Source organism: Sciurus carolinensis, chromosome 6, assembly GCF_902686445.1.
Source record: "Sciurus carolinensis chromosome 6, mSciCar1.2, whole genome shotgun sequence".
Classification (NCBI taxonomy): domain Eukaryota; kingdom Metazoa; phylum Chordata; class Mammalia; order Rodentia; family Sciuridae; genus Sciurus; species Sciurus carolinensis.
In genome coordinates, this window is record NC_062218.1 from 39,044,830 (window position 1) to 39,071,160 (window position 26,331).

The window sequence follows — 26,331 nt, forward strand, 5'->3', positions numbered from 1 at the left end:
CGTGGCATCCAATGGGAACTCACCCTTCACAGAACAGACTTCAGGACCAGTTCTACCGTCACATATGTATGTTGAGAAGCAGGATCACGATCCATCACTCTATCATCCCATCCTCCCATCTCAGGGACAGGCTGGTTGAGGTCAGTGTGACAGTTGAGGGATATCGCACTCCTTCCCACCCTTGGTGGGAAGACTGAATTTGTGGTTCAGTTGTTCACAAAACTTATCTGGAAATATCATTTGCCAAACAACTGCAGATAAATGAAAATCTGAAGACCCCTGAGAAGTTGAAATAAAATCCACAACCTCTTCCATTGGGAAGGCTGTGTGTGAGAGGTTGGTCCCACCTAATTCATTGTCTAAGGAGGCCAGCATGACTTAGAATATTTTGCTCATTGCACCTAAAACGTTTGATGTTGGGGTAAACTTTCTATAAAGCTTATCTTATTTCATCCTCATGATGTAGAAATTATTCCAATTTCCTTTTTGCAATTAAGGAAACTAAGATATAATGTGATTATATAACTCTACCATAGTCATGCATGATGTAAATGGTAGAGACAATTTTTGTCTCCAGACTTTCTAAATATTTCAGGCATAAAGATATAGCAGATAAATAGGAACTCATTTACAAACACTTACCAAATTTATTTATTTTTTACAATGTTAATGCATTATTGTTAGCATTAAGAAATGTTACAGAAGATGATAGACATGTTAGATTGATATGATATTAAGAAACATTGGTGACTATGACACTAGAACTTCTTTCAAATGAGGAAATCATAACACCTAACCGTTATGAATTTCTTACTATTTATTTCTAAATAAGTGACAGGAAGTAGGCTCAGACAGGCAGGCAGTGTGACAGAAAGTAAGTCTCAGGATGGTCCAGGGTGAAATTATTAAATAGGTTGGTTGTCCTCCATTCAGATTCTTTATTTAATGCCCTCCGACTCTCTCTGTCAAGCCAGCTTCCTTAGTTGAGTTGACTTGTCATTTCCAGAAAGATCCTCACACTGGGAAGTTCATTTAAAATTCCCTTAAATTTTGCCTTTCCTAGGACTTTACTGACCCCATACCTCTCAGTATAATATACATGTGAGTCACTGGGGCTTTCTCAAAAAGCAGACTCCTGCTGGTAAGTACAGGATGGGACCCAGGACACTGCACTTCTTACAAGCTGCAGGGTTATACAGAGGCTGCCATTTCATGGGTGACATTTTCAGGATCAAGGTATAGGAGAACACCTGACTTTTTGTAGTCTCACCCTGGTCATTGTTTAATAATCTCTTGTGAAGGCCTCTTCATCCTGCTCCTTAGAGTAGCAAATCCTCTCTAATCCTTATTCTTGGCAATCCCTTTCTCCCCTCGAATTGGTTGCCTCCAAAGCTTTCTTCACTATCTAAATTATTACTTTACATTTACTTACTTTCTGTCTTCCTGGAAGGGCATAAGCTTCATGAGGGCACAAGTGTTCATGGTTCTTGTTCACAATCACATCCGCACCATCTAGGACAGTTCTTAACCACCATAGGTGTGCAGGGAGTGCATCTGATGATTAGTGGGCCATCTAAATTATAGGTAGAACTAGTGACTCAGTTTGAACTTCATGGATAATGGCAAGAAAATTCACACGAGTGAAAGGAAATGGAGCGACTAAACAGCAGGAATTCCAAGCAACATGGGAAATGTTATGACCTCCCTCAGTGTTTCCTTCAGGGACCTCCTCTAGCTGCTGATGTTGTCCCCAAGCTTAGAAAAACATGGGCAAAATAATGCCCACATTCCTTCTACCTTTAGGTTATTTTCAATAACTATATTCTATATTTCAAAGTTTAAAAATCCGATGGTAGGAAATAGAGCCCAGTTTTCTATTTTCAAATTAATTTGATATTCTCTTTGTCATCTTCCTCTTCTTATTCACTCTTACTCATCCTAAGATGAAATATTTTTATTACAAAATGTGCTATAAATCATCTAGAAATTGGAATATCTATTCAGCAGTAAGGCTATTACAAAAATCCCTGTACACTCCAGTACTAAGGACACTGGTTCTCAACCTTACCAATGCCCCTTTTCAGAACTATTATTTTATTATGGCTCCATTCCTCTCCTGGAATGATAGTCATTGATAGAATTTTAAAAATTTAAGTATTTATATATAATGTCTTACATGTGGAATGAATATAACTACTAAAAAAGTACTTATAAAATAATAAAAATTTTAATGTACAAATCCTGGCACAGATTTAAATCACAATTTTCATTTTCCCCCCACACACCCATGTTCTCTAAGGGGTGGTACTTCCTGGGTTGAAACTCTTACATAATCAAAACCAGTCAATCAATCAAACAAACTCTTGTTAGAAGTTTGCAGTCAGAAGGGAAGCTTGCTGTTGTAAGACTGTGAGAATATACATACCATTGATGATAGTCAGTTTTGGTGTTTGTAGTGTGAGTTAATGTTATGTTTAGATATGAGGTTCCCCAAAAGCTCATATGTGAGACAATGCAAGACAGTTTATAGGTGGAATGATTAGGTTTTGAGAAGTACAATTTAATTGGTGCATCAACCCACCAATATGGATTAATTGGGTAGTAACTGTAGGCAGGCAGGGTGTGACTGAAGGAGGAGTGTCACTGGGGGCATGCCTTTGGGTATCATTTTGTCCCAGGTGAGCAGAGCTCTCTGTGCTTGCTTGTGCCTGAGCTTCTTTCTTCTTCCTCCATAATGTTCTACCCTGCCTTATCTCCAGCCCAGAGCTACGGAGTTGGGTGTCTTTGGGACTGAAACCGTGAGCCAAATAAACTTTCCTCCACGTGATTTTTAGGTCTTCTGGTCACAGCGATGAAAACGCTAACTAAAACAGTTTTAATTTCTCAAGGGTAAGTTCTGGATGACTTTGTCAACATTGTATTTTTGGTGAGCTTCAGAGGAGCAGAAGCCGTTCATGCTTCTGTGCCTCTGAAGAATTCCAGGCCTGCGCAGTCATGCCTTGCCCACTGGTAGGTATGCCTGTATCTAGAATGAAAAGCTGCCGCCTTGCTGGTTATTATTCCTGAGTAGACCTTGATTTTAGGCCTTCCTCCATTTTTAGTTCTTTCAATACCGTCCTTTCTCCAGGATAGTCACCTTCTGCTTGAAGGGAAGTGTGCAGGATTTATATTGATATTATTACTGACATCATATAGGTGAGAAGGGAAGTAAGACTAGTTGTGAAACATAGGCATATAAATTTCTTGTCATGTTTCCCACAAATTTTCTTCCTTTCCAATGTATCTTGTATTTCTAATAGGTTCAAATTGAGTTCCTATGCCTGCAGCTTCTCTCTTTGACTTCTCATTCCCATTACTGATATAAATTAACCTGTTTTGCCCCATTTTCAATTTGTTGTTTTATGATTTCTTTACAGTGCATGTTTTCACTTAAAGATTTTAACTCCATTATAAGTAAAACCACAAAATTATTTGAATGGATTTGTCATAACAAACAAGGAGATTATTAAATGGATTTTTAAGAAAGGTGTATAAAAATCCATCTTGAAGAAGATTGATGAATCTATGAAAATATATCAGATGGAAAAGGAGAAGAGGGAATGTAGTGGTAGGTGGGACAAAATATAAGCCCCTATGTAGGAAACCATGTTCTGTGTCACATATTCTAAAAGTAAATCTTCCTAACCTCTTCAATGTTATTTCCTTTTGTCCTTAGAACTAACGCTACACACTCCTTGTGATCAAAACGAATATTTAAAGATGCTTTCAGATATATCCTTGATCTTTGCATCATTTTCCCTCTTTTCATGCATTTTCCTTGAATTGCCTTTCCAGTTTGTGTTATCAGCATTTTAAATTTGTTTACTTAAGGATTCAGGGGTCTATAGCCTTTGCAAATCTGAAAACAATTCGCGGGAAGAGAGATTAAGGTGGAAATCTTAATCTCTCTTTATGCATAAAAGATTAGTTTAAGAATTGAAATGTGATGCTTTGTTCTCGGCTGATAGTCCTTTTCTCTACTTTTTTCCTCCTCTTAGATCCAACATAAAGGGATAAAGAGATTTTTCAACATTTCCAAAGTCAGGGTCTACTTATTCAACAGAAAAGGCTTTGAGACTGGCAAACACGTCATAATTTAGAAAGGATAACCCCTTTAAAATATCACTTTTCTTTCAAGAAACTACACTGTACTTGCCATCAAGAAACATGTGTTTTAAGGAATATGTTTTGCTTGGATGATAAGCAAGATTTACTTTAGATGAGCTGAATCAAATGTTTAAGATATTGCAGATATAAATGGATTTATTGGGTACAACTCATACGGTTTGGACACGAAGTATTCCCACAGACTCATGTGTCAAAGGCTTGGTTGCCAATGAAATGATGTTCACAGGTGGGGCTTTGGGGAAGTTACTGAATCATGAGAACTCTGACTTCACTCCATGGATAACTGAATAGACTACTGGGAGGTGGGGCACAGTTTGGGGAAGTAGGTTACTGAGGCATACCCTTGGGGATTATATCTTGTCCCTGGCACTGTCTTCTCTATCTCTGTCTGTCTGTCTGTCTCTTTTTCTCTTTTTGCTTTCTGGCTGCCATGTGCTACAAGCCTCCACCATGCCATTCTGCCATGATGTTCTGCCTCACCTCAGATCAAAACTTTGAACTGAAACCTCTGAATCTGTGAACCAAGATCTTTCCTCCTTTAACTTTTTGCTTAGGTATTTTGGTTGCAGTGATAAAGAACTGATTAACACAACTGTTGAAGTCACTTTAAAATGTGTGCAGAAAACTTTACTGCTTATTCTCACACAGTATATTATAATTTAAAAGAAAACAGTGCATCAAAAATTTAAAACAGGACCAGAACCTTTTCTGGAACTTATGTTGCTGTCCTTTTGCAGAGTATTTGGCACTGTGTGTGTGTGCTGGTTGGTAGGGTGGGGGATGAAGATTAAATCCAGAGGCCCTCTACCATTGAGCCACACAAACTCCAATCCTTTTCATTTTTTTTAAAGATGGAATCTAGCTAAGCTGAAAAGGCTGGCCTTGAACTTGCAACCCTCCTGCCTAAGCTTCCCAAGTCACTGGGATTACAGGTATGTACCACTGTGTCCAGCTAGTATTTGGCATTTCTGATGCAATGCTTGAGTAACTTTCTGTCAGACTTAAGAACTTAAGATATGTTCTAGGAATATTTCCTCATCAATTAAAATAAAGATTCTTGATGAGGTTAATAATCTGTTACCAACAATTTTTAAAAAAGATTACTGAACCAATTTCTTTTTCGTTTTTTCTCTCTCTTCATCTTTCCCTCTTTCCTTCTTTACTTCTCTTATTTTGCTTATGAAATCATTTTACCTTGAAGGAATCTTTAAATTATCGTACTCAGAATTCCCTTGTTAAGATTAAAGTAAAATTTTGACATATGTTTGTAATCAATTTATCTAAAAATTGTATTAGTAAGCTAGTTAAAATCTCAAAACTTGGCAACATTCATAGCTTGGAGTAGCTTCTAACAAAATAATGTAATAAATATCCACTTTTGTGGCTCATGTGAAAGCTAATTAAAAAACCAACTCATTTCATTATAGGTACCAATTTTAAAAGTTACTCTCTGAAAAATTAAGTCAATACCATTTACTCAAAGAAATATTGAATGTCATGTGTAATGTAAGTAATCCCTTTAAAAAGAACTATGCAAAACAAGCCCAAATGGGTGGATTTGATCACTGTTCTATGAGCACAAAAGTAATTCAGCGTATTTATTAAGCTGAGGTTAGCAGCCCTTTAGAAATAAATGATAGATTTTTATATATTGAAAGTTGGAAACTGGGAAGCTATGTATGTCAAAAAGTTTTTGAAACATTTCTAGAAGGGCTTCAGAGACAATGTATGAGTCACACAACAAAATAATCTCATTTTGCTTTCGCTCATAAACAGTGACAATAAACTAGATCATTTGGCAGATTAAATATATATATATACATATATATGTATATATATGTATATATATATATATGTGTGTGTGTATATATATACATACACACATATATAACTTCAAATAAGTTTTTGCCGACTCTCAAAGTGGTCTGCAGTTATCAAGAAGAGATAAATCACTGTTAAGAATACTTAAATTTTTGCCACTGGCCTTGAAGGCTGTTCTTAATTTGGAGGTTAAACATATTTTGATTTATAGTGTCATGGGGATATGGGCTTACAATTTTAAGATGAATACTGGGAAGAAGACAATTACTTGAATCTTTCCATATGTTTATATAAAAGTCAATATAACTAATAGAAATTTGGTCCTTGATATGGGAATATATGTAGAATATATGCTACATAGTATATACAAGTCCTTTATTTATTAAATAGTATTTAATATTTCTCAGATTAAATACTTCATTATGTTAGTTACCATAATATTTTAGAGCAATTCAGAAGTAAACTTTTCAGTAGAATTATAATGTATTAGGTTGGCAATAGAATTTAGAGCAGTAAGGCAAACAATTTTTATTTTTAAATGCTTGGAAGCAAAGGCTTTGAACAAATACATTACAGGGAAGAAATGAGAATACATTTGGTAATCGTGTTTTGAATCTCTAAAACTTCTTTGAGTTATGTTCCTTCTTCCTTCAAAAGTAAATCTCCCATTTCTAAGGAGTCTCCCTCATAAATTAAATGGAAACTGAATATCTATTAAGAAAATTACTTAGCCTCTACAAATACAAATTTTCTGTGTAGCAAAATATGATTAGTCTGGTAAAACTGCAAATTCATTTTTTGAAAACTCCTTCACTATTCTGATTCTATATTACTTAAATTTAGTTATATAAATCTAACAGAAACATAAAACAGCCCTTACCTTTTGAAGAATTATTATATGTACTAATTCAGATGTGCTCAGTTCAAATGTTATTATTAAAACAATTACAATAAAATACAGAGCTGTTTTGCTTTGGGAGTAAATGACCATTGAAGAAACATTAGAAATACAATAGCTCTAAAAAAGGTACGCCTTTGTCAATCTTTGGGGTGTTTTACCTCCAGCAAGACTTAGGGAACTTGCTTCATTTTAACCAGGATTATTCATTACCACTTTCTCTTCTTACAGGTGCTACATCCTACTCTCAGGCTCTTTCTCTTCCCCTATATTCTTTGTCTCATGCAAGGTAAGCGAACTTTTGATTTCAAATTCCCTTATTTAGCAAAGATACAGTCTTCCTTAGAGCCTGCCTCTTCACAGAAGTGTGGATTGGAAAGCCCCCAATTTCTGCTGCCATGAATTACTTTATTTCCTGTCACATTTACAATACACATATTTCAACACATGCCCTCTGATTAATAATACCCGTATGATTATGATAAAACCTTCAACCTGGTAATAAAAGACCCTGTGGAAGGTTTTCGGATCCATATGTACCATTCATTTTCTGTTCTCCTTCAATCAATGATCATTTCCAGCTGTCATGGCAGTGTTCCCAGTCAGCTGTGTTCTGTTGAATGTATACACTTTAGAAAGGTAGGTCATTAATGTCATTAAATGTTTAACATCCTTTCTACATCAAGGACTCTGAAAATAAATTCAGAGCCTGATGTTTAGAATCCCTTAATCTCAATCTCAAACAATTATGAAGATGGAATGGGGAAAATCTTGGCAAAACTTATATCATAACACCCTTCAAATATCCACTCATTTTCTACTGCGAAAGGCTGAAGAGTGAGCAAGACAAGAATTAAGTTCCTATTAGGATTAGGTTGAATCAAGAGAGGCTGAGTCTTGCAAGTGTTAGGTTAACTTAGATCCTGTCTTGACTTAAAATCATGATATTTGGTTCAGTATTACTTATTATAATCATTTTGATTTTTTAAAATATTATTTGTCGTGTTATTGAGCTTTTTGGTACCTCAAATTTTGTGCATAAGAAAAATGCTTCACTCCTATTACCCTTGTTCCAGACCTGTGAGGAAAATGATCTTCATTACCGATTAAAGAGAGAATATATTTCAGTATAGAGAAGATGGAGAACTGACCAAGGAATAGACCAAAGTGAAAAACAATAAAATATTATGAAATCACTAATAATTTCTTCCAAACAGTTCTAATAAAATGATCTTTGGTGCTGACAGATATGCAAATTTGCCATGAAATTTTTTCCTACATAGAGAGAGACTCATGTCTTTCATACCCTAAAGCTAAGAATATGAGAAAGAACAAAATGGCACATATTAATGAAGACATAACTTGTCCCTGGAGACAGAAAGAATATGGTCTTTGGTGAAAAACTCCAAAATAGGAAGGAGAGGAAGATGAATCCTTTGTCTGGATTTTCTCCTAAATCCTTCTTGAATTTAGGCAAAGTCATTTATACTTCCTTTCTTCCTTTTAAAATCTGGTGTTCCTTTTATGATAACCTTAACCACTGCCTGCCTAAAAAAAAAAAAAAAAAAAAAAAAAAAAAAAAAGCTATCATTTGTTAGAAAGGAAAGAACTAAAATTGCTTAAGAAAGTTACTGTTTCTTGTGACAGTACCAGGTACAGGTAACCTTGAATACAGCAGCAAACATTTTCAGGAAAATCTCTAACCTTTTTTTTTTTTTTTTTTTTTTCGGAAAAGGAGTATATTGAATAAAGTCATAGAATTGAGTTATAATTGGTGCATGCAACCAGTCATACTTCCTTAAATTTCTGACCATTCTTTTCAGGACTCAAAATAGTTCACCATCCAATTATTCTATTCATGGCATAGCATGAATGGTTTTTTATGTGAGCCCAGCATGCAATAAAACTTTGCTAAGTGTACCGCTTATGAACAAAATAACATACTTGGGTTTTATGGTACATGTTCAAGAAGAATGGAAGTAATAGGAAAAGAAATCTGTTCATGTCATTTAATATTATAACTAATCAAAGTAATGTCCACAGGCACAAACTTAGTAATTAGCAAATACAAAAACCTAAGCTGAAGCCTGGCATGGTGGCACACACCTGTAATCCCAGTGGCTGTGGAGGCTGAGGCAGGAGCATCACCAGTTCAAAGTCAGCCTTAGCAAAAGCGAGGTGCTAAAAACTCAGGGAGACCCTGTCACTACATAAAATACAAAATAGGGCTGGGATATAGCTCAGTGGTAAATCACCCCTGGGTTCAATCCCTCAGTGCCAAAAAAAAAAAAAAAAAATACATTTAAAATTTTAGACGTCATATATTTTAAGTGGCCCAAGTCCTACAGGAATTATCAGAGTAACCTGATTATGTACTTCATAGTATCCTGAAAATATATTCTCATTTAAATTCATGGAACTGCAAAATAACGGTCTTTTTTAAATGGAGCAACATTCATCAGAGAATCATTTGTTACAGAGAGACAGTCATGGAGACCTGGAGAAGGGCTATGTATTTGATAAGTAGAATCCATTGCCAATTATATCATTTATCCTCATTGTCTTCAGGAATATTTTGCTATTTATTCTTATCATGAAAAACTTCATCCTGGGCTTTAGGTCTGATTCAAAATCTACTTGCATGAAAAAATACTACCACTATCCAAAAACCTTTGCAAGCCTAAAACCTGTAACAAAATAGGTGTGAATATGTATATTACTCGACAATTATTTCTCATCCTCATATCCAATAACAAAAAATATGAATGATTTTTCAAATTGGACAACAACCATATGCTAAGGCAGTACAGAACAAAAAAAAAAAGTTTTTAAAGCTCAAATTTTACTATGTGAAAGAGTAAGATAAAAGAATAATTGGGAAGTGCAAGTTCTATTGAAATTCCTTTCATTCTACAATTATAGAACATCTATAATAAACTTTATGATGATTCTCAACTAGAAGCCCTTTTGGCAATCATATGATATAAATAAAGGAAGACAGAGGCAAAACCGTACTCATAAATAAAACAAAACATTTGATTAGAGAATACTGATAAAATAAAATATTCATGATTTTAGTTTATTTTCTGTTGAATTTATTAATAATCTTTATATATATTTATATATGTATGGCTTTGAGCAAAGACAAAAGAAATACTCTAACTCATCCCTGATCATACAGTTGTTGTAGGAATCAACTATGTTACTATCTTCCCAGCAGCAAAAAGGCCAATCTTTTCAATTATACATTTCTTTCTGTACAGATTAAAACTCCATACTTATGGGCTTAACTATGTACAGAGAAAAAGAGGTCACTGTCACCTATCAATGAACCTTTATATTACAGGAATGTGAGTCAATTTTTTCTTAACCTAAGTATATATACATTCATACATATATATGTATATAATTTACCCTGTACCTTGTTTAGTTTAGCATATAAACCTTAGGGTTTTTTTTTTTCCATTCTATTACAAAGTGAATAAAAATTGTATGGTTGCACTGAAAGACCATGCAATTCAATTTTGCTTATGATTCCCAATAGTGCTCAAAATAAAAACCCAAAAACTCATATATATATAAAAATATTTCACTACCAAACCCATTAATCCTATCAAATGTAAATCTTTAACAATTTAAAGGAGCAATGCGTGATCTTAATAAATTGAAGTTAATTCTCATATTTTAATGAAATAAAGGAGTTTTGTACTGATACTTAAATGGTCTTGCAGCTTTCCCATAGATTCTAGGTAGACTGAACAATTCCTTTGTTAGGCCATTCCTGACATGCTATCATTTATCACCAGCATATTAATGATAATACATTGACTAGCATTGTTGATCACTTCCACATGAGTTGGGATCTGTTAGAAATTAAACATAGTAACTCATTTTGGTATTATAAGTATTATATCCATAGAAGGCATAACAAGCAGCATGGATCCTCTTCAGAAGTTTTGCTTTTGTTTCTGCTTTCTGTCCTCAATCTGTCTGGAGGCCCTGTCCCATATAATGTGTGATCTTTTTAAAGTTCTTCTTCAATGTGCCGTCAGCGTCAGAGATACTGAAGTTCTCCACTTTAGGTCATTCTCTTTACTTGGGTTATTTGCAGAAGTTGGACATTAGGAATTTTTCCATTGTGTTCCAGTCATCCACCACATTTTTGTGATGCATTAGGCACAAATGATTACTAAGGGACTTCTTTGAGAAGAAGCAGATGCTCACAGATCTTGGAAAGAATTAAGGAAACAAATGAACAAACAAACAAACAATGCTCACAGACATTCAACTTTACCCCAGCTTTCTGTCACCATGTACATGCTGTTTTCAGCACATTTGAAATAATGAGCTTCGTATCTAAGGTCTATGTTAGTCACCACATGCCTTAAGATTTACTAACCACTTAGTTACAATATACATAGAGCAAAATGTGTGTTCCCAAACAGACATGATGATATATTGTATTTATTTCTTGAAATTAACACCACAGTGAACTACCAACTACAATGAAGACATAGAACACACTTCCAACTCCAAATCAAGCTGTGCTTTACAAATAATCACTTAAATAATAATAATAGCAATAATAGTAAATGAAAGTGAAAAACCTCACTTCTAGACTTAAGTCAGAGATCCAAGTCAGCCTTATAAGAATTTTAAGATAGGCAATTAATGAATTTTTATACTTTTCTAGAAATGAGAAATACTGTAAGCCTTCCCTTACAATGAATGATTTGAACCTATTATTTTTCCCCCCAAAAGCATGCAGGGACTATTTTCAGATGCTTGATTATGGCAAGAAGGAAGAAAAGTAATGATTTTTGGTGTAATACAAGCAATTTGTAGATTCGAGCATACATTTTTGCATAAAACGTTGCAGGTTAAAATAATAGTGTAGGTTTCAAGCCATTGCATTACAATTGAATAATTGTCACAATTAGGTTTTGTAAAATTTAAAACTCTAAGTTTTGAAGTGAAGCAATAAAACTAAATCCTTAAACAATGACTTTTACCTTCATACAACACAGAATAGCTATTTTTATTTGGGTTCAAAAAGTTATTTACAGCTAACATTGATTAAGTCTTGGTAAAAGTCCAATAACACATGAAGAGAAATATTCCCTCAGCTTTCTGAAAGACCAGTGAACATGTTTGAGGTTAGAGACAATCTTTTAACAGTGGCAATGCTAGTCTCCTACAATGGCCAAGCATGTAATGTGTTCTTTTTCTGATTCAAAATTGAAAGCACCAAAATACAATTTAGATCTATAAAATGGGATTTACTATTTAATACCCCATAATTAATGATTGAAAATTTAGATGCAGAGAGACAAATAATGAATGAAAGTTTTGATTGGTGCTATTCTGGAGCTCATTTGAGTTGCCTTTTTAAAATCAGAGTTTTGTTCCCATTGAATCCAAGAACTGTTCATAAAATAGAGAAATACATATACCAAAGGAATTAAGTAAAAGTAGATTAGAAAGAAATAATCTTACAACAACATTTTAAATCTTTTAATGGTTTAAAGAAAGGAAGACATATAACACTGAATGCTAAACAGGTCTTTTGAACTTCTCTTGGGAATTTAGATATATATTTAATAGTATATGTATAATATGTTTTTACATTTTGCATGTAGGCCAGAGCTGTCTAAAATATCTCTTCATAGTAGGCTATAGGGATCTATCAGGAGATAGAATAAAATAAGTTCTGAGAATACTCTCAGTTTATTAGAGTATTTCTTTCTGCTTTGACAATCAGCAGGGATCATAAATTTGAAGCAAATCGTGGCTTTTCTGCATCTGGGTCTGTGTTTAAGACTGAGGAAGACTCCCTCTGAAGAGCGGCTGCTGGTGGAGGGGGTGCAGGAGGGACTCCTCGGTTGGGGGGAATGGCTCCCGACGACATCTGTCGGAAGAGGGTGACTCGCGGAGGGACAGTGCCCCTACCCCCAGCCTGAAGACCCGTGCCGTGGACAGCCGCCACGGGTTGGGGGATGGAGGCCAGGGACTCGCCCACAGTGGGATGAGGTCTGGAGATCAGAGTGGACACCTCATGGGGCAGCGAGGGCTGCGAGGCCGAGAGGGGCCTGACTTCTCTGGTCAGGTTGGTGTTGTGAAGCGCCTGCGTGCTCTTGTGCACTTCGTTTTTCGGTGTGGAGCTGCTGGGTGTCTGTGGCTGTTGTGGCGGTGGCTGCTGCTGCTGAGGCTGAGTCTGCGATGCCTGGGACTGGAGCTGCTGCTGCTGCTGCTGCTGCTGCTGCTGCTGCTGCTGCTGCATGAGTGACAACTGGGAGGCAGTGGGGGAAGCATAGTGGAAAGTTCGCGTGGTCAGCGGGCTCTGTACAGGAGGGCTGCACACGGCAGTGGTGTAGGAGCAGGGCGAGAGGATGGCCGACGGTTGAGGTGTCTGTGTGCTGGGGCTCGGGGAATGCAGATTGCTGTGAGACAGGCTAGTAGCTGTGTACACCGGCGGAGATTGTGTCCTCATGCGCGAGGTTGGCGTCGTGGTGGAAGAGGTCGAATTCAGGGCTGTCATTTGAGGATAATTGATCGGAGCGATTGCCTGCACCATCTCCCGGTCATGTTTCACAATCTGCTTCAGGATCTCGTTCTCCTGATTGTTGAAAACACCAGTGTTCAGATCCTTCTGAAACTTTTGCAGAAGAATAGAGTTCTTCTTGCCTATTAGCAAAAAAGGAAAAAAAGATAAAAAGGAAAAAGGAAAGAACAGGCACTTACAGTCTGCTCCTGACTGATGACGATACCAGGTGAGAGGGTCTCTAACAAGAGAGACCTGTAAATCTGAACTTCTACTGAAGTCACGTGGAAAAGTGTATGGAAGTCATGGAGCTATTTAACACTAGAGCTATCTTGAGGAATGGGAGGAGGAGGGACTTTTAGATAAGGCTAATCCTGAAAACAAGATTTGAATTTCATACAAGGAAAGCAGATGGAGAAATCAGAGCAAACGTGAATACCTCTACGAAGGACTTTAGTACATTATTTTATTTTATCTTCCACCCTATGAGATAGGGGTATTCATAATCCCATTGTTACTGGAAAGGAGACCTAGACATGGGAAGATGAAGAACAATGCCTAAGAAAACGTAGTTAGAAAGTAACAGGGGTAGGAAGGGAACAGAAGAAATGTGATTGTGCACTCGTGTGCAGATAACAGACTGACTGCATCCCTGTCATCTGATCACTTTCTAGAAATGCAGCCTCTAGAAATACTGCCTTTATGTCTCCTAATCAAATTCCAGATATTTATACAGGCTGAATCTGCCACTGCATTCTACCAAGACTCCAGGGTGTTTGGAGAGCAGCATATCAGGCCCTTGACCAGTGCCCTGCACCAGTGATTCTCAATCCCTATTGCATATTTCTCCCATCTCTGGAGCTTCAAAATGTGCTAATGGACAGCAAACCTCCTACCAATTCAAAATCTGGACCCACACAGGATCCAGACTGTTGTGCCTTAAAAGGGAATTTCCCCAAGGCATTTTTATGTGCATCCAGGTGAGAACCATCTCATCATCATTCCGCTCCTGAAGTGTTGGAGTGAAGGCCAGGGACACAGTGTGGCAGGTGCTCAGCTCACACTAAGGACCTCAATAAGCCTTAGCTCTTCTTCCTGTCATCATCTTAGAAGTGTTTTAAAATGACTACAGATTTGCTGGCAGACTAACAATTAAAATTATTAGTGGATTGGTGAAAGAAGGAGCAAGCATTTACTTTTCCATGACATCATTGATAAAACATAACCCAAGTGAATATGGTAACTGAAAAGTAAAAGAGTTTGCTTTGGTGCTAAATTCAGTACCATATCAAAAAAAAAAACGTATATTTTTTCAAAATGAAGACACATTATAATTTTATGGATTACTAAAAAGACAATAATTTTTATTCCTGACAAAACAGGTACCTCTCTTTTTTTAAAGAAACTGTACTAATTTCCCAAAGAACAAAAACCCTATATTAGTAATAAGTACAAATTCTTTAAGCATATTCCCTTAACTAACTACATTGTACATTTGTAAGCAATGGTCACAAAACTGAGAAGAATAACATTTCTTTGTGACCATTTTAATAGTCAGCATTTCTTAATCTAAGCATCTGTAACCTTGGAAAGAGTTAAAATAAACTTAATGTGCTGTTACAATTTTATGAAGATCAAAATGCAACTAACTTGTGCTTACTAGCAATTTTACTGCCTCTATAATTAATTGCACACCATTTCATGCAAATTTTCTTTTAAACAAATTAACTGCAATAAATTAGATGATAGTGAAGTTGTTACCAGATCAACAGAAATTCTTTTCTGAAACATCCTAAGTTTCATGTGTTATCAGAAGATGTCCAGCTGGCATAGGAAAAACTAATACTCCAAAATTAATCTCTGTGTCTAACATGAACACTCAAGCCAGAAAAACAAAACTTCTTTTCAAACTACATGGATACTATCAAGTTTGCCTACTTCTTTTATGGCTATTACCTCCTTGGATAACTATGTTCTGTAAATTCTCTCAGGTGTCAACATCAATTTCTAGAATGTTTGCTATATTTAATAACATTCAATACTGCCTTTATGTCTCCTATTCAAATTCCAGATATTTATACAGTCTGTTATTCCATAATACAGAGGGAAAGAAAGATATCAAGAGCAGGAAAAAATTGATATAACAATATATCAATCTATGTCCTTACCGTTAATAAAAATGAAGCAGTAGAGGTACATTTTTGTTTACTCCTAACTGATCCCAGTCTCATCTCCTTTAAGTTTACTTATTCCTTTCTCCCTCCCTCCCATTCTTCAACAAATATTCACTGGGCATCAGATACTGTGAATGTAATGGTTAATAAGACATGATCTCTGCGTTCACAAAGCTTAGCATCTCTACTTACTATAATAAAAGTGTTGTGATGGGGGAAATTCAGTTGCTGTAAGAGAACATAATCAGGGAACTCAGCCTATTAGGGGATGAGAAGTCAGAGAAGGTTTCTACAGGGAAACCTACAGTTATGAAGGCTGAGTAGAAATAAGTTGGGAAAGGGGACAGAGCTTAGGATGGGCAAAGAAGGTCCAAGTTTGGAAAATGAATGATACCCCTGTATAATATGTCAGAATGTTCCAGAATATTTAGGGAAGTTAAGAGCAAGCTGATCTGATATAACTGTACTATAGCAATTATGCAAATCATTAAATTAGCATAACTAATTAGGTCTAATTTATATATTTTTATTTGTAGCACTAAAGGATTGTACACTGGTTTGCAAAGTAAAACATTTAGATTGGGCATTTCCATCAAGGTGTTTTTTGCATGAGTCTGTATTACAAGCATTTCAATAAATTTCAGCTGATTAAATACATAAGTTTTCAATTTTTAATATGAGGATAAAATGTAAAGACAAAAATGAACCTTGTGACAAAATTTGGTTTGTAATGCAGACTCATACTATTGTATTTTTAGTTCTATTTTAATGCTATCTAGAATTTGCATTAATGGTTTTTACCTGAAGATTCAATCTATTTTGTTATCACTTGGGATATCAGATTTGAGTAGCTAGTAAAAACAGACATGAATATGTAAACCCAGAAAACAGGAGGATAGATAGAACCTCAGAACTTTCTAGAAAAATGGCTACAGATAATGGTTTTTCTATGTAAACAAGCTGCGAACCAGCTTTTGGGACTTATGATTGCAAACATATTATGCCACAAAATGAAAATTAAATTTTGCGTGAAGAAGTTAGAAAAGTAAAGAGTACCTATCCGATCTAGTCTGTCAATGGCAACTGTCTCGAAGGCTCTCCTCATCATTGGATATTCCTCCAGGACCTCATTGAAATTGTCCACCGAAAGGGAATAAAGACGACAATATGTATCAGCTCGAACACTGGCAGTGCGTCGTCCCTTGGTCAGCAAGCAAATCTCTACAAAAGCAAGAAAGAATGGCTCATTTGGTAATTTTCTATGATAAGCTAATAAGGCCTCCTGCAATTAAAAAGAAACAATCTCATAATGTAAAATCCCATGATGGAGCAGAATTTTCTATTTTATCAGAAAATTCCTTTTGACAATCAAAAGTGTCCAATTGAGAATATCAAATTTTAAAATTATATTTTTTAAACAGTTGAAATTTTTGGTTCAAATTGGAAAATTTATTCTTCCATCCCCACTTCAATCACCCTGAAATAACAACAACAACAACAACAACAACAACAACAAAAAGGAAGAGGTTATATTCAGGCAGAAAAAAAGGTTTTATGAATTCTGGGAGGCAGAAAGCAGGTGATCTATACATAGAAACACAAGTCAGTCCAAACACTGGCTTAAAAAGTTCTGCAATCAAACAAAACTGGATGATAGTTTCAGAAAAATTACAGGATTCCTTAATATATCCTCATTCACTTTATACATTCTTGCTGAGATCAGAAAGAAGAAAGTCATATTCCAAAAGTATATTTAAGATTTCTGTGTTGAAATTAAGATTCTTGAATTATGGCAAATGAACATTTCACACTTGGATTTCATCATTTGATAGCTATAAATACATTTACAAAGGTAATTTTCCATTTTATTTTCTAGGTTTTATAAACTGAATCAAACCCCTACAGGCTTTGATTTTTAAACTTGGAAATAATTTAAAAATTTATCTTCAATGTAGACAACTTGAAAAAAGAAATGGCAGAAATATTTCTAAACTTTAGTCTCCTAATAAAAGGAAATACAGCAAAATAATGATTAAATGTTTAAAATCATGCTGTTCAGGAACTTTTGGTTCTTTTTGTGTAGACAGGCATTGTGAGTAAATTGTTTTAGACATTATGTAATTGACGTTGGGGCTGGAGATACAAATTAAATATAACATCCACTTTCATGTTACTTATATTGGGGTGGCTAAAAGGAAGGTAGCTTTACAAAGAGTCTATTTAAATGTAATCTGATAAGAAAAATCCAGATATGCTGACTCTGGGAGCATTTAAGAAGAGTGTCTGAACCAATCTGGAAAGGTAGGGAGGACTTCAGTAAATGCCACCTACACTTTCAATTATATTGTGCCCAGGTTGGAAAACGTGTTTTAAATTTAATACATGGTATTTTGGAGTGTTCATGTTTGTGTACAAGTTCATGTTTGTTTGTGTGTGTGTGTACATTTAGTTTTTATGTAGAAAGAGGAATACATTGGTCAATATTTAAGCAAATTATTATATCATGTAATTTGCCTGGTACTCAAATCTGAACAATGTAATAAAAGAATAATTTCAATACTACCCCCAAATTAAATTCCTGTGTCACTAAAGTATTTGTAGCATATTATATTACAAGGTTCTATATTCTTCAACCCAGAAATTTCATTTGAAAATCTAACTTAAGGAAACTGTGTGCAATTAGAATGGTGAGTAAATATACTTAGTTATGTAAATTATGCATTTATTTATACATCAGAAAATATGGGCATGTTCTCAATATCTAACCAATCAAGATTCCCACTTAGTTTTGTGGTTTTTGGGTGGGCTACACAGCAATTATTAAAAGTTAAACTTTTCAAGTCTACATTAATAATAGAAGGACATGAAAACAAGTATAAAAATGAGAGACAAGATTAAAATTACTTTTTTTTCTTTTTTCAATTCCCTTTAGATACAATATTTTTGTTTACGGACATAACTTTTATTTTAAAGACTCTACTTAGAAAAATTATCTAAGTGCACAGAACAGAAAAAAATCAAGGATATGAAGGAACTTAAGTTTGGTAATAGCGTTTACTATTTTAGAAACATTTTTTGACTTTACTGTCCATTCCTTTTAACATATTTTTATTTGGCCATCCCAAATGTCCTTCAATTTGTTTGTTGGTTTTTCATTATATCCTTCTCTTTTGTTTTATATGTAATATCCTCTGTCTTGCAGTAGGTGTTATGAATTATGATGGCAAATGATGGATACCTTCTACAAGAGAGAAATGCCAGTAATGTTAAGTGAAAGAAGCAAGATATGAGTGTCCATGTATTGCATGAGTTCATTCAAGTGAAATATCCAGAAGAGATAAATCTACAGACACAGATAATAGATTAGTAGTCTAGAGAAGAGGATGGGGATGGGAATTCACAATAAATGGGAATTGCATTGATCTGTGAATTGCTTTTAATGGTATGGGCATTTTAACGATATTGGTGCTTCTTACCCTTGAACATGGGAAGTCTTTTCATTTGTGTGTGTGTTGTTGTTTTCAATTTCATTAATCTGAGTTTTGTGATTTTTATTATACAGGTTTTCCACTTCCTGGTTAAATTTATTTAGGTATTTTATTTATTTATTTTAGAGCAATTTTTAATGCAATGATTTTCATGATTTATTTCTCAGCAACATTTTTTAATTATTTATTTATTTTTGAATTTTTTACAGACTGCATTTTGATTCATTGTATACAAATGGGGTACATCAGTTCATTTCTATGGTTGTGCATGATGTAGATTCATACCATTTGTGTAATCATACATGTACATAGGGTAATGATGTCGGTCTCATTCCATTATTTTTCATACCCCTCCCTCTCATTTCCTTCTACATAATATAAAGTTCTGTATAAAATGTTACTGATTTTTAAGTCAGTAGACTGACTTTGTATCCTGCAAATTTACTGAAATTGTCAGTTCTAGTAGTCTTTTGGTGGGGTACTTACGTTTTCCTACATGCAGAATCATATCTGCAAACAGGGCTAACAACCCCTATCAAAATATCAATGACATTATTTCCAGAACTAAAAAAAAAACTTTAAAAATTCATATAGAGATACAAAAGTCCCTGACTAGCAAAGGTCATCTTGAACAAAAAGAACAAAGTTGCAGGTATCACATTACCTGATTTCAAAATATACTACAAATCTGAAATAATCAAAATAGCATAATATTGGCATAAAAACAGATGCACAATCCAGTGGAATAGAATAAGAAACCCAGAAATAATGTGATGCATTTTACAGTTGAATGATTTTTTTTTTTTACAAAGATGCTAAAGATATACATTGGAGAAATAACATTCTCTTCAATAAACAGTACTGGGAAACTGGATATTGACATGAAAAAGGTTGAAATGTGACTATTATCTCTCACCCTCTATTAAAATAATCTCAAATTGGATCAAAGACCTAAATATAAGATCTGAAACTAGGAAACTACTAGAAAAAAACATAGAGGAAATACTTCAAAACATTTGTTATGGGCAAGACTGTGAAAGAACAAGCAATGAAAACAGAAATAGACAAATAGAATTTCATCAAACTAAGAAGCTTCTGTAGAGGAAAGGAAACACCACCAGGAAGAGAAAATCTAACAGGAAAGGAGAGAAATTGCAAACTACACATCTGACCAAGTATTAAGACAAAGGATTCAGAACAGATAGGGTCTGGAAAAGCTCAATAACAATAAACAAAACAAAATAAATAATCCAATTTCAAATGGGCAAATGATACAAATGGACACTTCTCTAAAGAATAAATTCAAGTGACCAATACACTTATGACTATGCTCAACTCCACTAACTGTTGGGGAAATGCAAGTCGAAACTACTATTAGATTATCATCTCACCCCAAATAGAGTGACTAATATCTGAAAGACTAAGGAAAGCAAATGCTGGTGAGGGTTGAGAAAGGAGAACTCTTGCAAAATGTTGGTGGGAACGTAAATGAGTACTGCCATTGTGAAGAAGAGTATGGAGGTTTCTCAAAAAATAAAAGTCTAACATATGATCTAGCAATATATTACAGAGTACATATCTAAAGCAAAATAGATCAGCTTGTTAAAGAGACATCTACACTCCCATATTCACTGAAGCACTGTTCACAATAGCCCAGAAATGGAAACAACCCAAGTGTCTACGTACTGAGGAACAGATAATGAAAATGTGATACATATCCACAATGGAATATGATTCACCCATAAAAGAGAATGAAACCCTATAATTTGTAACAAAATGAATGGAACTTGAGATCATTATGTTACGTGAAATATGCCAGGCACAAAAATTACCACATGATCTCAATCATACATGGAATATAAAAAAATTGATCTTGTAGAAGTTGAGAATAGAATGTTGGTTACCACAGTACCAGAGGCCTGAGAGAGTAGAGGGAGGGATGGGAAATGTTGGTCAATGGATACTATGATACATTTACCCAGGAACAAGAAATTCTGGCATGCTATTGGGTCAGTGACTATGTTCCGTTCATTTCAAAAATCTAGAAGAAAGGATTTTGAAAGTTTCACCAGAAGAAATGATGAATGCTTGAGGAGTTAAATACCATTAACCAGATTTAAACATTAAACAATGAATACATGTGTCAAAACATTACACGGTACCCCATTAATATGTACAATTTTTAATGTTTTTATGTTTTAGTTAAAAATATATTATCAATTAATTAAAAATAAAACACTTAAGAAGATGAAAATACTAATCACATTGATTTTATTAATACAGATTGTATGTATGTGTTTATAACACTGCATCACATAAATATATGCAATTAAAATAATATTAATGAATTTTAAAACTCATCCAAATGGGCACAAAGAATCCTACTGGGTGTTGAAAATACTCCAAAAAAATGATTTGTGGAAATGGCTTAAAAATTAACTAGTACACCTTAAATGGGTGAATTATATATGTAAATACTGCCCTAAGGTTGTAAGATATGAAAAGAAAAGGGGTTCATATTTATTTTTTATATTTATTGCATTTGAATTTCTCCTGAGTTTTCTGAATAACTCTTCTTTACCACAAACTCATTTCTTTGCCTAGGTCTTTTACATTATTTTTCATTCACATTTAAGGATGAAAAGTGGTACACGACATACATGTTGGCTCAGAGTTTTTCTTCTTGTTGAATAAGTGGCAGTTTCTCCTCACATTTCCCTACATGCCAACATAAGTAGGGCTTTACTCTTATTTCACTATCCTGTTCTCTTCTTGTTCAATAGCTGCGGAAAAGAACCATTGACTTCCCCACCCCTTCCAAACCTCCCAGGAGAATAACTGGTTGACTACGGTGAGTTTTGTACATGGAGAGAGGGCTGGAAAACCAAGTGCTCCACAAGCTGACCTTCAGTCTGTGTCCCCCTCTTCTTGTTTTACTTTTTGCTCTGCCTCATGTGGTCCTGTCTCTTAGTTCGGAGCCTCCAGAAGAGTCTTGCAGGATATCTACTCTCTCCTGGGTCACAGTCTTCTCTCTACGTATTCCACGTTTCAATAAGTGCTCTTCAAGATTTATCAGTAATCACCAGTGTACTTTAAATGCACATTTCAGGATATCTGAATAATGTTGACTTACCCAATAAAATAATTCAGTTATATTACAAAGCAAATGTTTGGTGACAGACAGGGACAGAGTTGGTTCAGAACCTCAGTGATGTCATGGAACTGTTTTGGCAAGACTTTTCTTTGGCTTTCCCCACATGATCGTAAGTTGACTGTAACTACAAGAATTCTCTCCCACACACAACAGTGTCCCAGCTAGGGAGAGAGGAAGCAACTTCTTTTTGTGTGTGTTTCTTTGTTTTTATTATGAAGGGAAGAGTTGCACTGAAAGTCCTTAACTTATGTCTCTTACATTTTATTATCAGAACTGAATCACTTGACTTCTTTAGTTAAAGAAGCAATAAAAAACTGAATATTTGGTAAACTTTATGAAGAGATAAAGACGTGTTCTTACCTTAAATAAGACATAGACTTAATTTTTCTCATGCTTAGAAATTGTTACATTTGTCTATTTATAAATACATAACAACAAATTTCACCATTATGTACAACTATAATGCACCAATAAAAATATGAAAAAAGAAAAAGGCTGGTGGTGGGACATACTTGGAAAGAAAAAACTCTGGATTTTTTTTTTTACAATGAACATTTACATTAATTTTTATTTTGAAAATAAATTTAAAAATTAGAAAGAAATGTGACTAATTTTAATAGCACTTATAAAGATATGTTTAAAACAATTATTATTACATTAAAAATATTGTCATTGGAAATAAAGGAAATACTTCAAAGAGGATCTTTTCTTATTTTTATTTTTGTTTAAGAAATTGAACTCACCAGTACTTTACTATTGAAATATATCTCCAGTCCTGTTTTCTATTTTTTAATTTTTTAATTTTTCCAGAAGTTCTCATTGAGTTACTGAGGTTCTCACTGTATTGCTGAGGCTGATCTCAAACCTGGACTCAAAATCCTCCTGCCTCAGTGTCCCAAGTCACTGGGATTACAGGTGTGCACCACCATGCCTGATCAAAGAGCTTAGTTTTAGAATAATGTGTAATGCATGTATGAAAAATTGTATACATGTGTTATGAACTCTTAACCCCCCGATTTTTACCATCTCAGTGAAACTATGATACTGCTTAAGAAATCTTAATCCTTCATTATATGGCTCTACATAATTCTTTCCCTTTTATAATTTGTGAGTTGAAAACTGGTATCTCAGTTTGGTCTTTTTGCCAAACTAATGAAGTCAAGTGCTATGTTGGTGCTTTTCTGAAGCAGTGATGATTGGTTTCCTCTTGATTCAGCTGTATATATCCAAATTTGTGGGTCATTTTAGAGAGTCTTTATTTGGTAAATTACAGGAGTACTGACCTGGGGGTTTGAAATCCTATAGTAAGCTCTAGAGATATTACTCTTGACCCTAAGAATCTAGACAAACACATTTTTCGAACTTTATCACAAAAAATAAAACTGAATCACTTTTCTAGAATTTTGATAAACATTAAATCACTTAGTCTTTTTTCATCTTTAATATCTAAAATCTCATTTACCTTTACATCTCTAGTGTCTATGTGGTACATATTAGGTGCTTAGTATTTGCTGAATTGAATCATTGAACCATATAGCAACATGATCTGCAGGGTGAATGATTTAATCACCTACGTGAATGGTGAATAAAATTTATTGGCACTGAATATGACATTTCCTCCATGAGGGAACTAAGGACTAAATAGAGACCTGTATTAACAAAATCCTTTCAGAAGTTATATAAAAGACTTCATTTAGTACCAAGTCAAAAATCATCAATCTACTCAATAATTTTGAGAAACAGAACAAGTGAAAGTAGAAATAGACATTGGTCAGTATGAAAATCACTTAAAAATACTTCTGTCTTCTTTTAAATCCTTCATACAGCTTCTATCATGAATAACAAACTTAAGAAATGACACATTTAACAATAAATAAAAGTAACCTTTTTGATCATAAAAGAGTGTTAGATTTCATGAGCTGAATGTCCTGCCTGATTCAATATGAATGGAGCAGGTGCTTCCCTGTGAAATATTTTTCTCTTAATTTATCTTGGAAATCCACTCATTGTGTAAAAATAGCACTATGGTAGGTGTTAACAGAGTTCTGTGTATTTACCGTGTCTATGTATTTGAGTGTGTGTGTGTGTGTGTGTGTGTGTGTGTGTTGTGTGTGTGTGTGTTTGAATAAAAGATTATCCAATTAAGTCAACTTCATTTCATATTAGATTCATTTCATTTAGGTTCCTTGGATATTATTTATAAATATATATGTATATATATATATATGAAATTTTCTAATTGTACACTAAATAATGATTGTGTCACTCAAGTTGATTTAAAACACTTTAGAAACAGTAACCATACACTAAATCCTTATATCCCTCACAGTGCTGGCTACATTGAGTCTTGAGCCCACGTAAAATGGTTTGAAAATGCTTATGAATATGTAAGTGATGTGTCAACCCAAGAACCATATGAATTTCTATTCTTCAGATTTAAATAGTACAATATTGATCCATATGTTAGCTATCTCCCCTTTGTAATAGAACTAGCAAATGTTTTATGGACCTTCTGTAATCAATACAACTTATTTCTAAGGTTTTTGTTTAAAGTCAACAAAGAAAAAATGTATCTAGAGGATTTGGTAATGCTTGCTTCAATATAGACATGCCTTATTCACCAGGTAGAAAATTATCTTGCTTTTAGGTGCTCCGGTTGATGTTATAAGGAAGATAAAACACAAATCAAGTAAAACAGAATTCCTATAAAACAAGCTCAGTGTAGTTTACACATGAAAGCTTTCTAAATATTGTCTCTGAACATTGTCTAGACCCTGGTTTTTGTTCCATTGTTCTGCTTTTCTTTTTCTTTTTTTTTTTTTATTTGCTTACTCCCTGAGAACTCCACCAGGAATTTCCTAATGGTTTACTCATAATCACTTCTTAAGAATCTTAGAGTAATTTACTTGGTAATAGGTGTCTTCATCTATATATTCTTTTCTAATCTAAAATTTCTATATTATAATCACATATGCAAATAATGAGAACTTGACCTATTACATTTAATTTGGTAGGATTTTCCTGAATCTCTTTACAGGGCATTTACTAAATGGCTAATCAGTTATTTCTTCTGGCTAAGATGAAAATTGTCAGTAAGGTACCCTGTCACAGGCACAGTAGAAAACTGTTTCCAATTTCAACGATAGGAAGAGTGTGGCCTGGGAGATTAGATTTAGCACAGCACACTGTGTGTCTACTTTTAATAATCCTTGAGGTATGAGATGTATCATCTGCCCAATGCTATTTTTGCTGACATTTGTTAACCCTGATTATAAACATTAAGTCCACCTGACATTACTGTCACCTATATAAGCAGTCATCTTACAAGGTAGGGCAAATAGCTTCAAGCACTTCGCAGTTCACAAATATTTCCCTGACCTCTAAAACTGCTTGACATTGCAGTGACACAGAGGGAATCACGAACTCATGACAGAAATTTCTGAAGGAATGTGTTTAGTCTGGTTTCTACAATCTATGGGAAAAATGTTCTCATTTGCTCATTATAACTTAAACAAAAGCTGCTTCCTTCTCTTACACTCAATACCATGAAAAAATTAGTAATTCTCTATTTTGCATCAAAATACTTATTTTGGAGAAATTTCTTAGGTTTCTAATCAAATATCTCATAACAACATGCAACTTTTTGATTTCCTTCTATTTTGTATTTATTTTTTTATACCAGTAAACTAATAAAACATTGTCTCTGTATGGCACAAGAGAGGATAACATCTGGTCTAAATCAGTTTGCAGATAAAATTTGGCTGGTAAAATTACTTTGGGTGTTAAATGGATTTGAATAGGGATCTAAAGAAATTAAGACAGAACGTTAATCAGATGCAAATTTTGTGGTATTTGATGCATTTCACATTTTGTATAATTTTTAAAAACATAAAAATATGACAAATCTTCACATATGGTCATTATAAAGAATGGATTATGTATGTATAGATAGATTATATATCAAGATAAGTATTCTAATAACCAGAGTATCCAGTTTTGTCTTTTTCTAAAGGTATAACTGGACATTTCCACACAAATTGATAGAGTCCAATTTGCAAAATTACTGGTGTCTTTTACTGCTGCCTCAT

The 26,331-nt window shown here is 34.4% G+C and overlaps 1 protein-coding gene across 1 annotated transcript in view; it reads right to left on the reverse strand.

Moving 5' to 3' along the window:
* Positions 1 to 10,282: 10,282 nt before the first annotated feature.
* Hcn1 (hyperpolarization activated cyclic nucleotide gated potassium channel 1) overlaps positions 10,283 to 26,331 on the reverse strand; it is a 377,033-nt gene continuing 360,984 nt past the window's right edge. Inside the window, exons 7-8 of the mRNA XM_047554838.1 lie at positions 16,658 to 16,822; positions 10,283 to 13,570 (exon numbers count right to left, since the gene is read on the reverse strand). Coding sequence (XP_047410794.1) covers positions 12,654 to 13,570; positions 16,658 to 16,822 — 1,082 coding nt within the window. The 3' untranslated portion in view covers positions 10,283 to 12,653. The remainder of the gene's footprint in view (positions 13,571 to 16,657; positions 16,823 to 26,331) is intronic.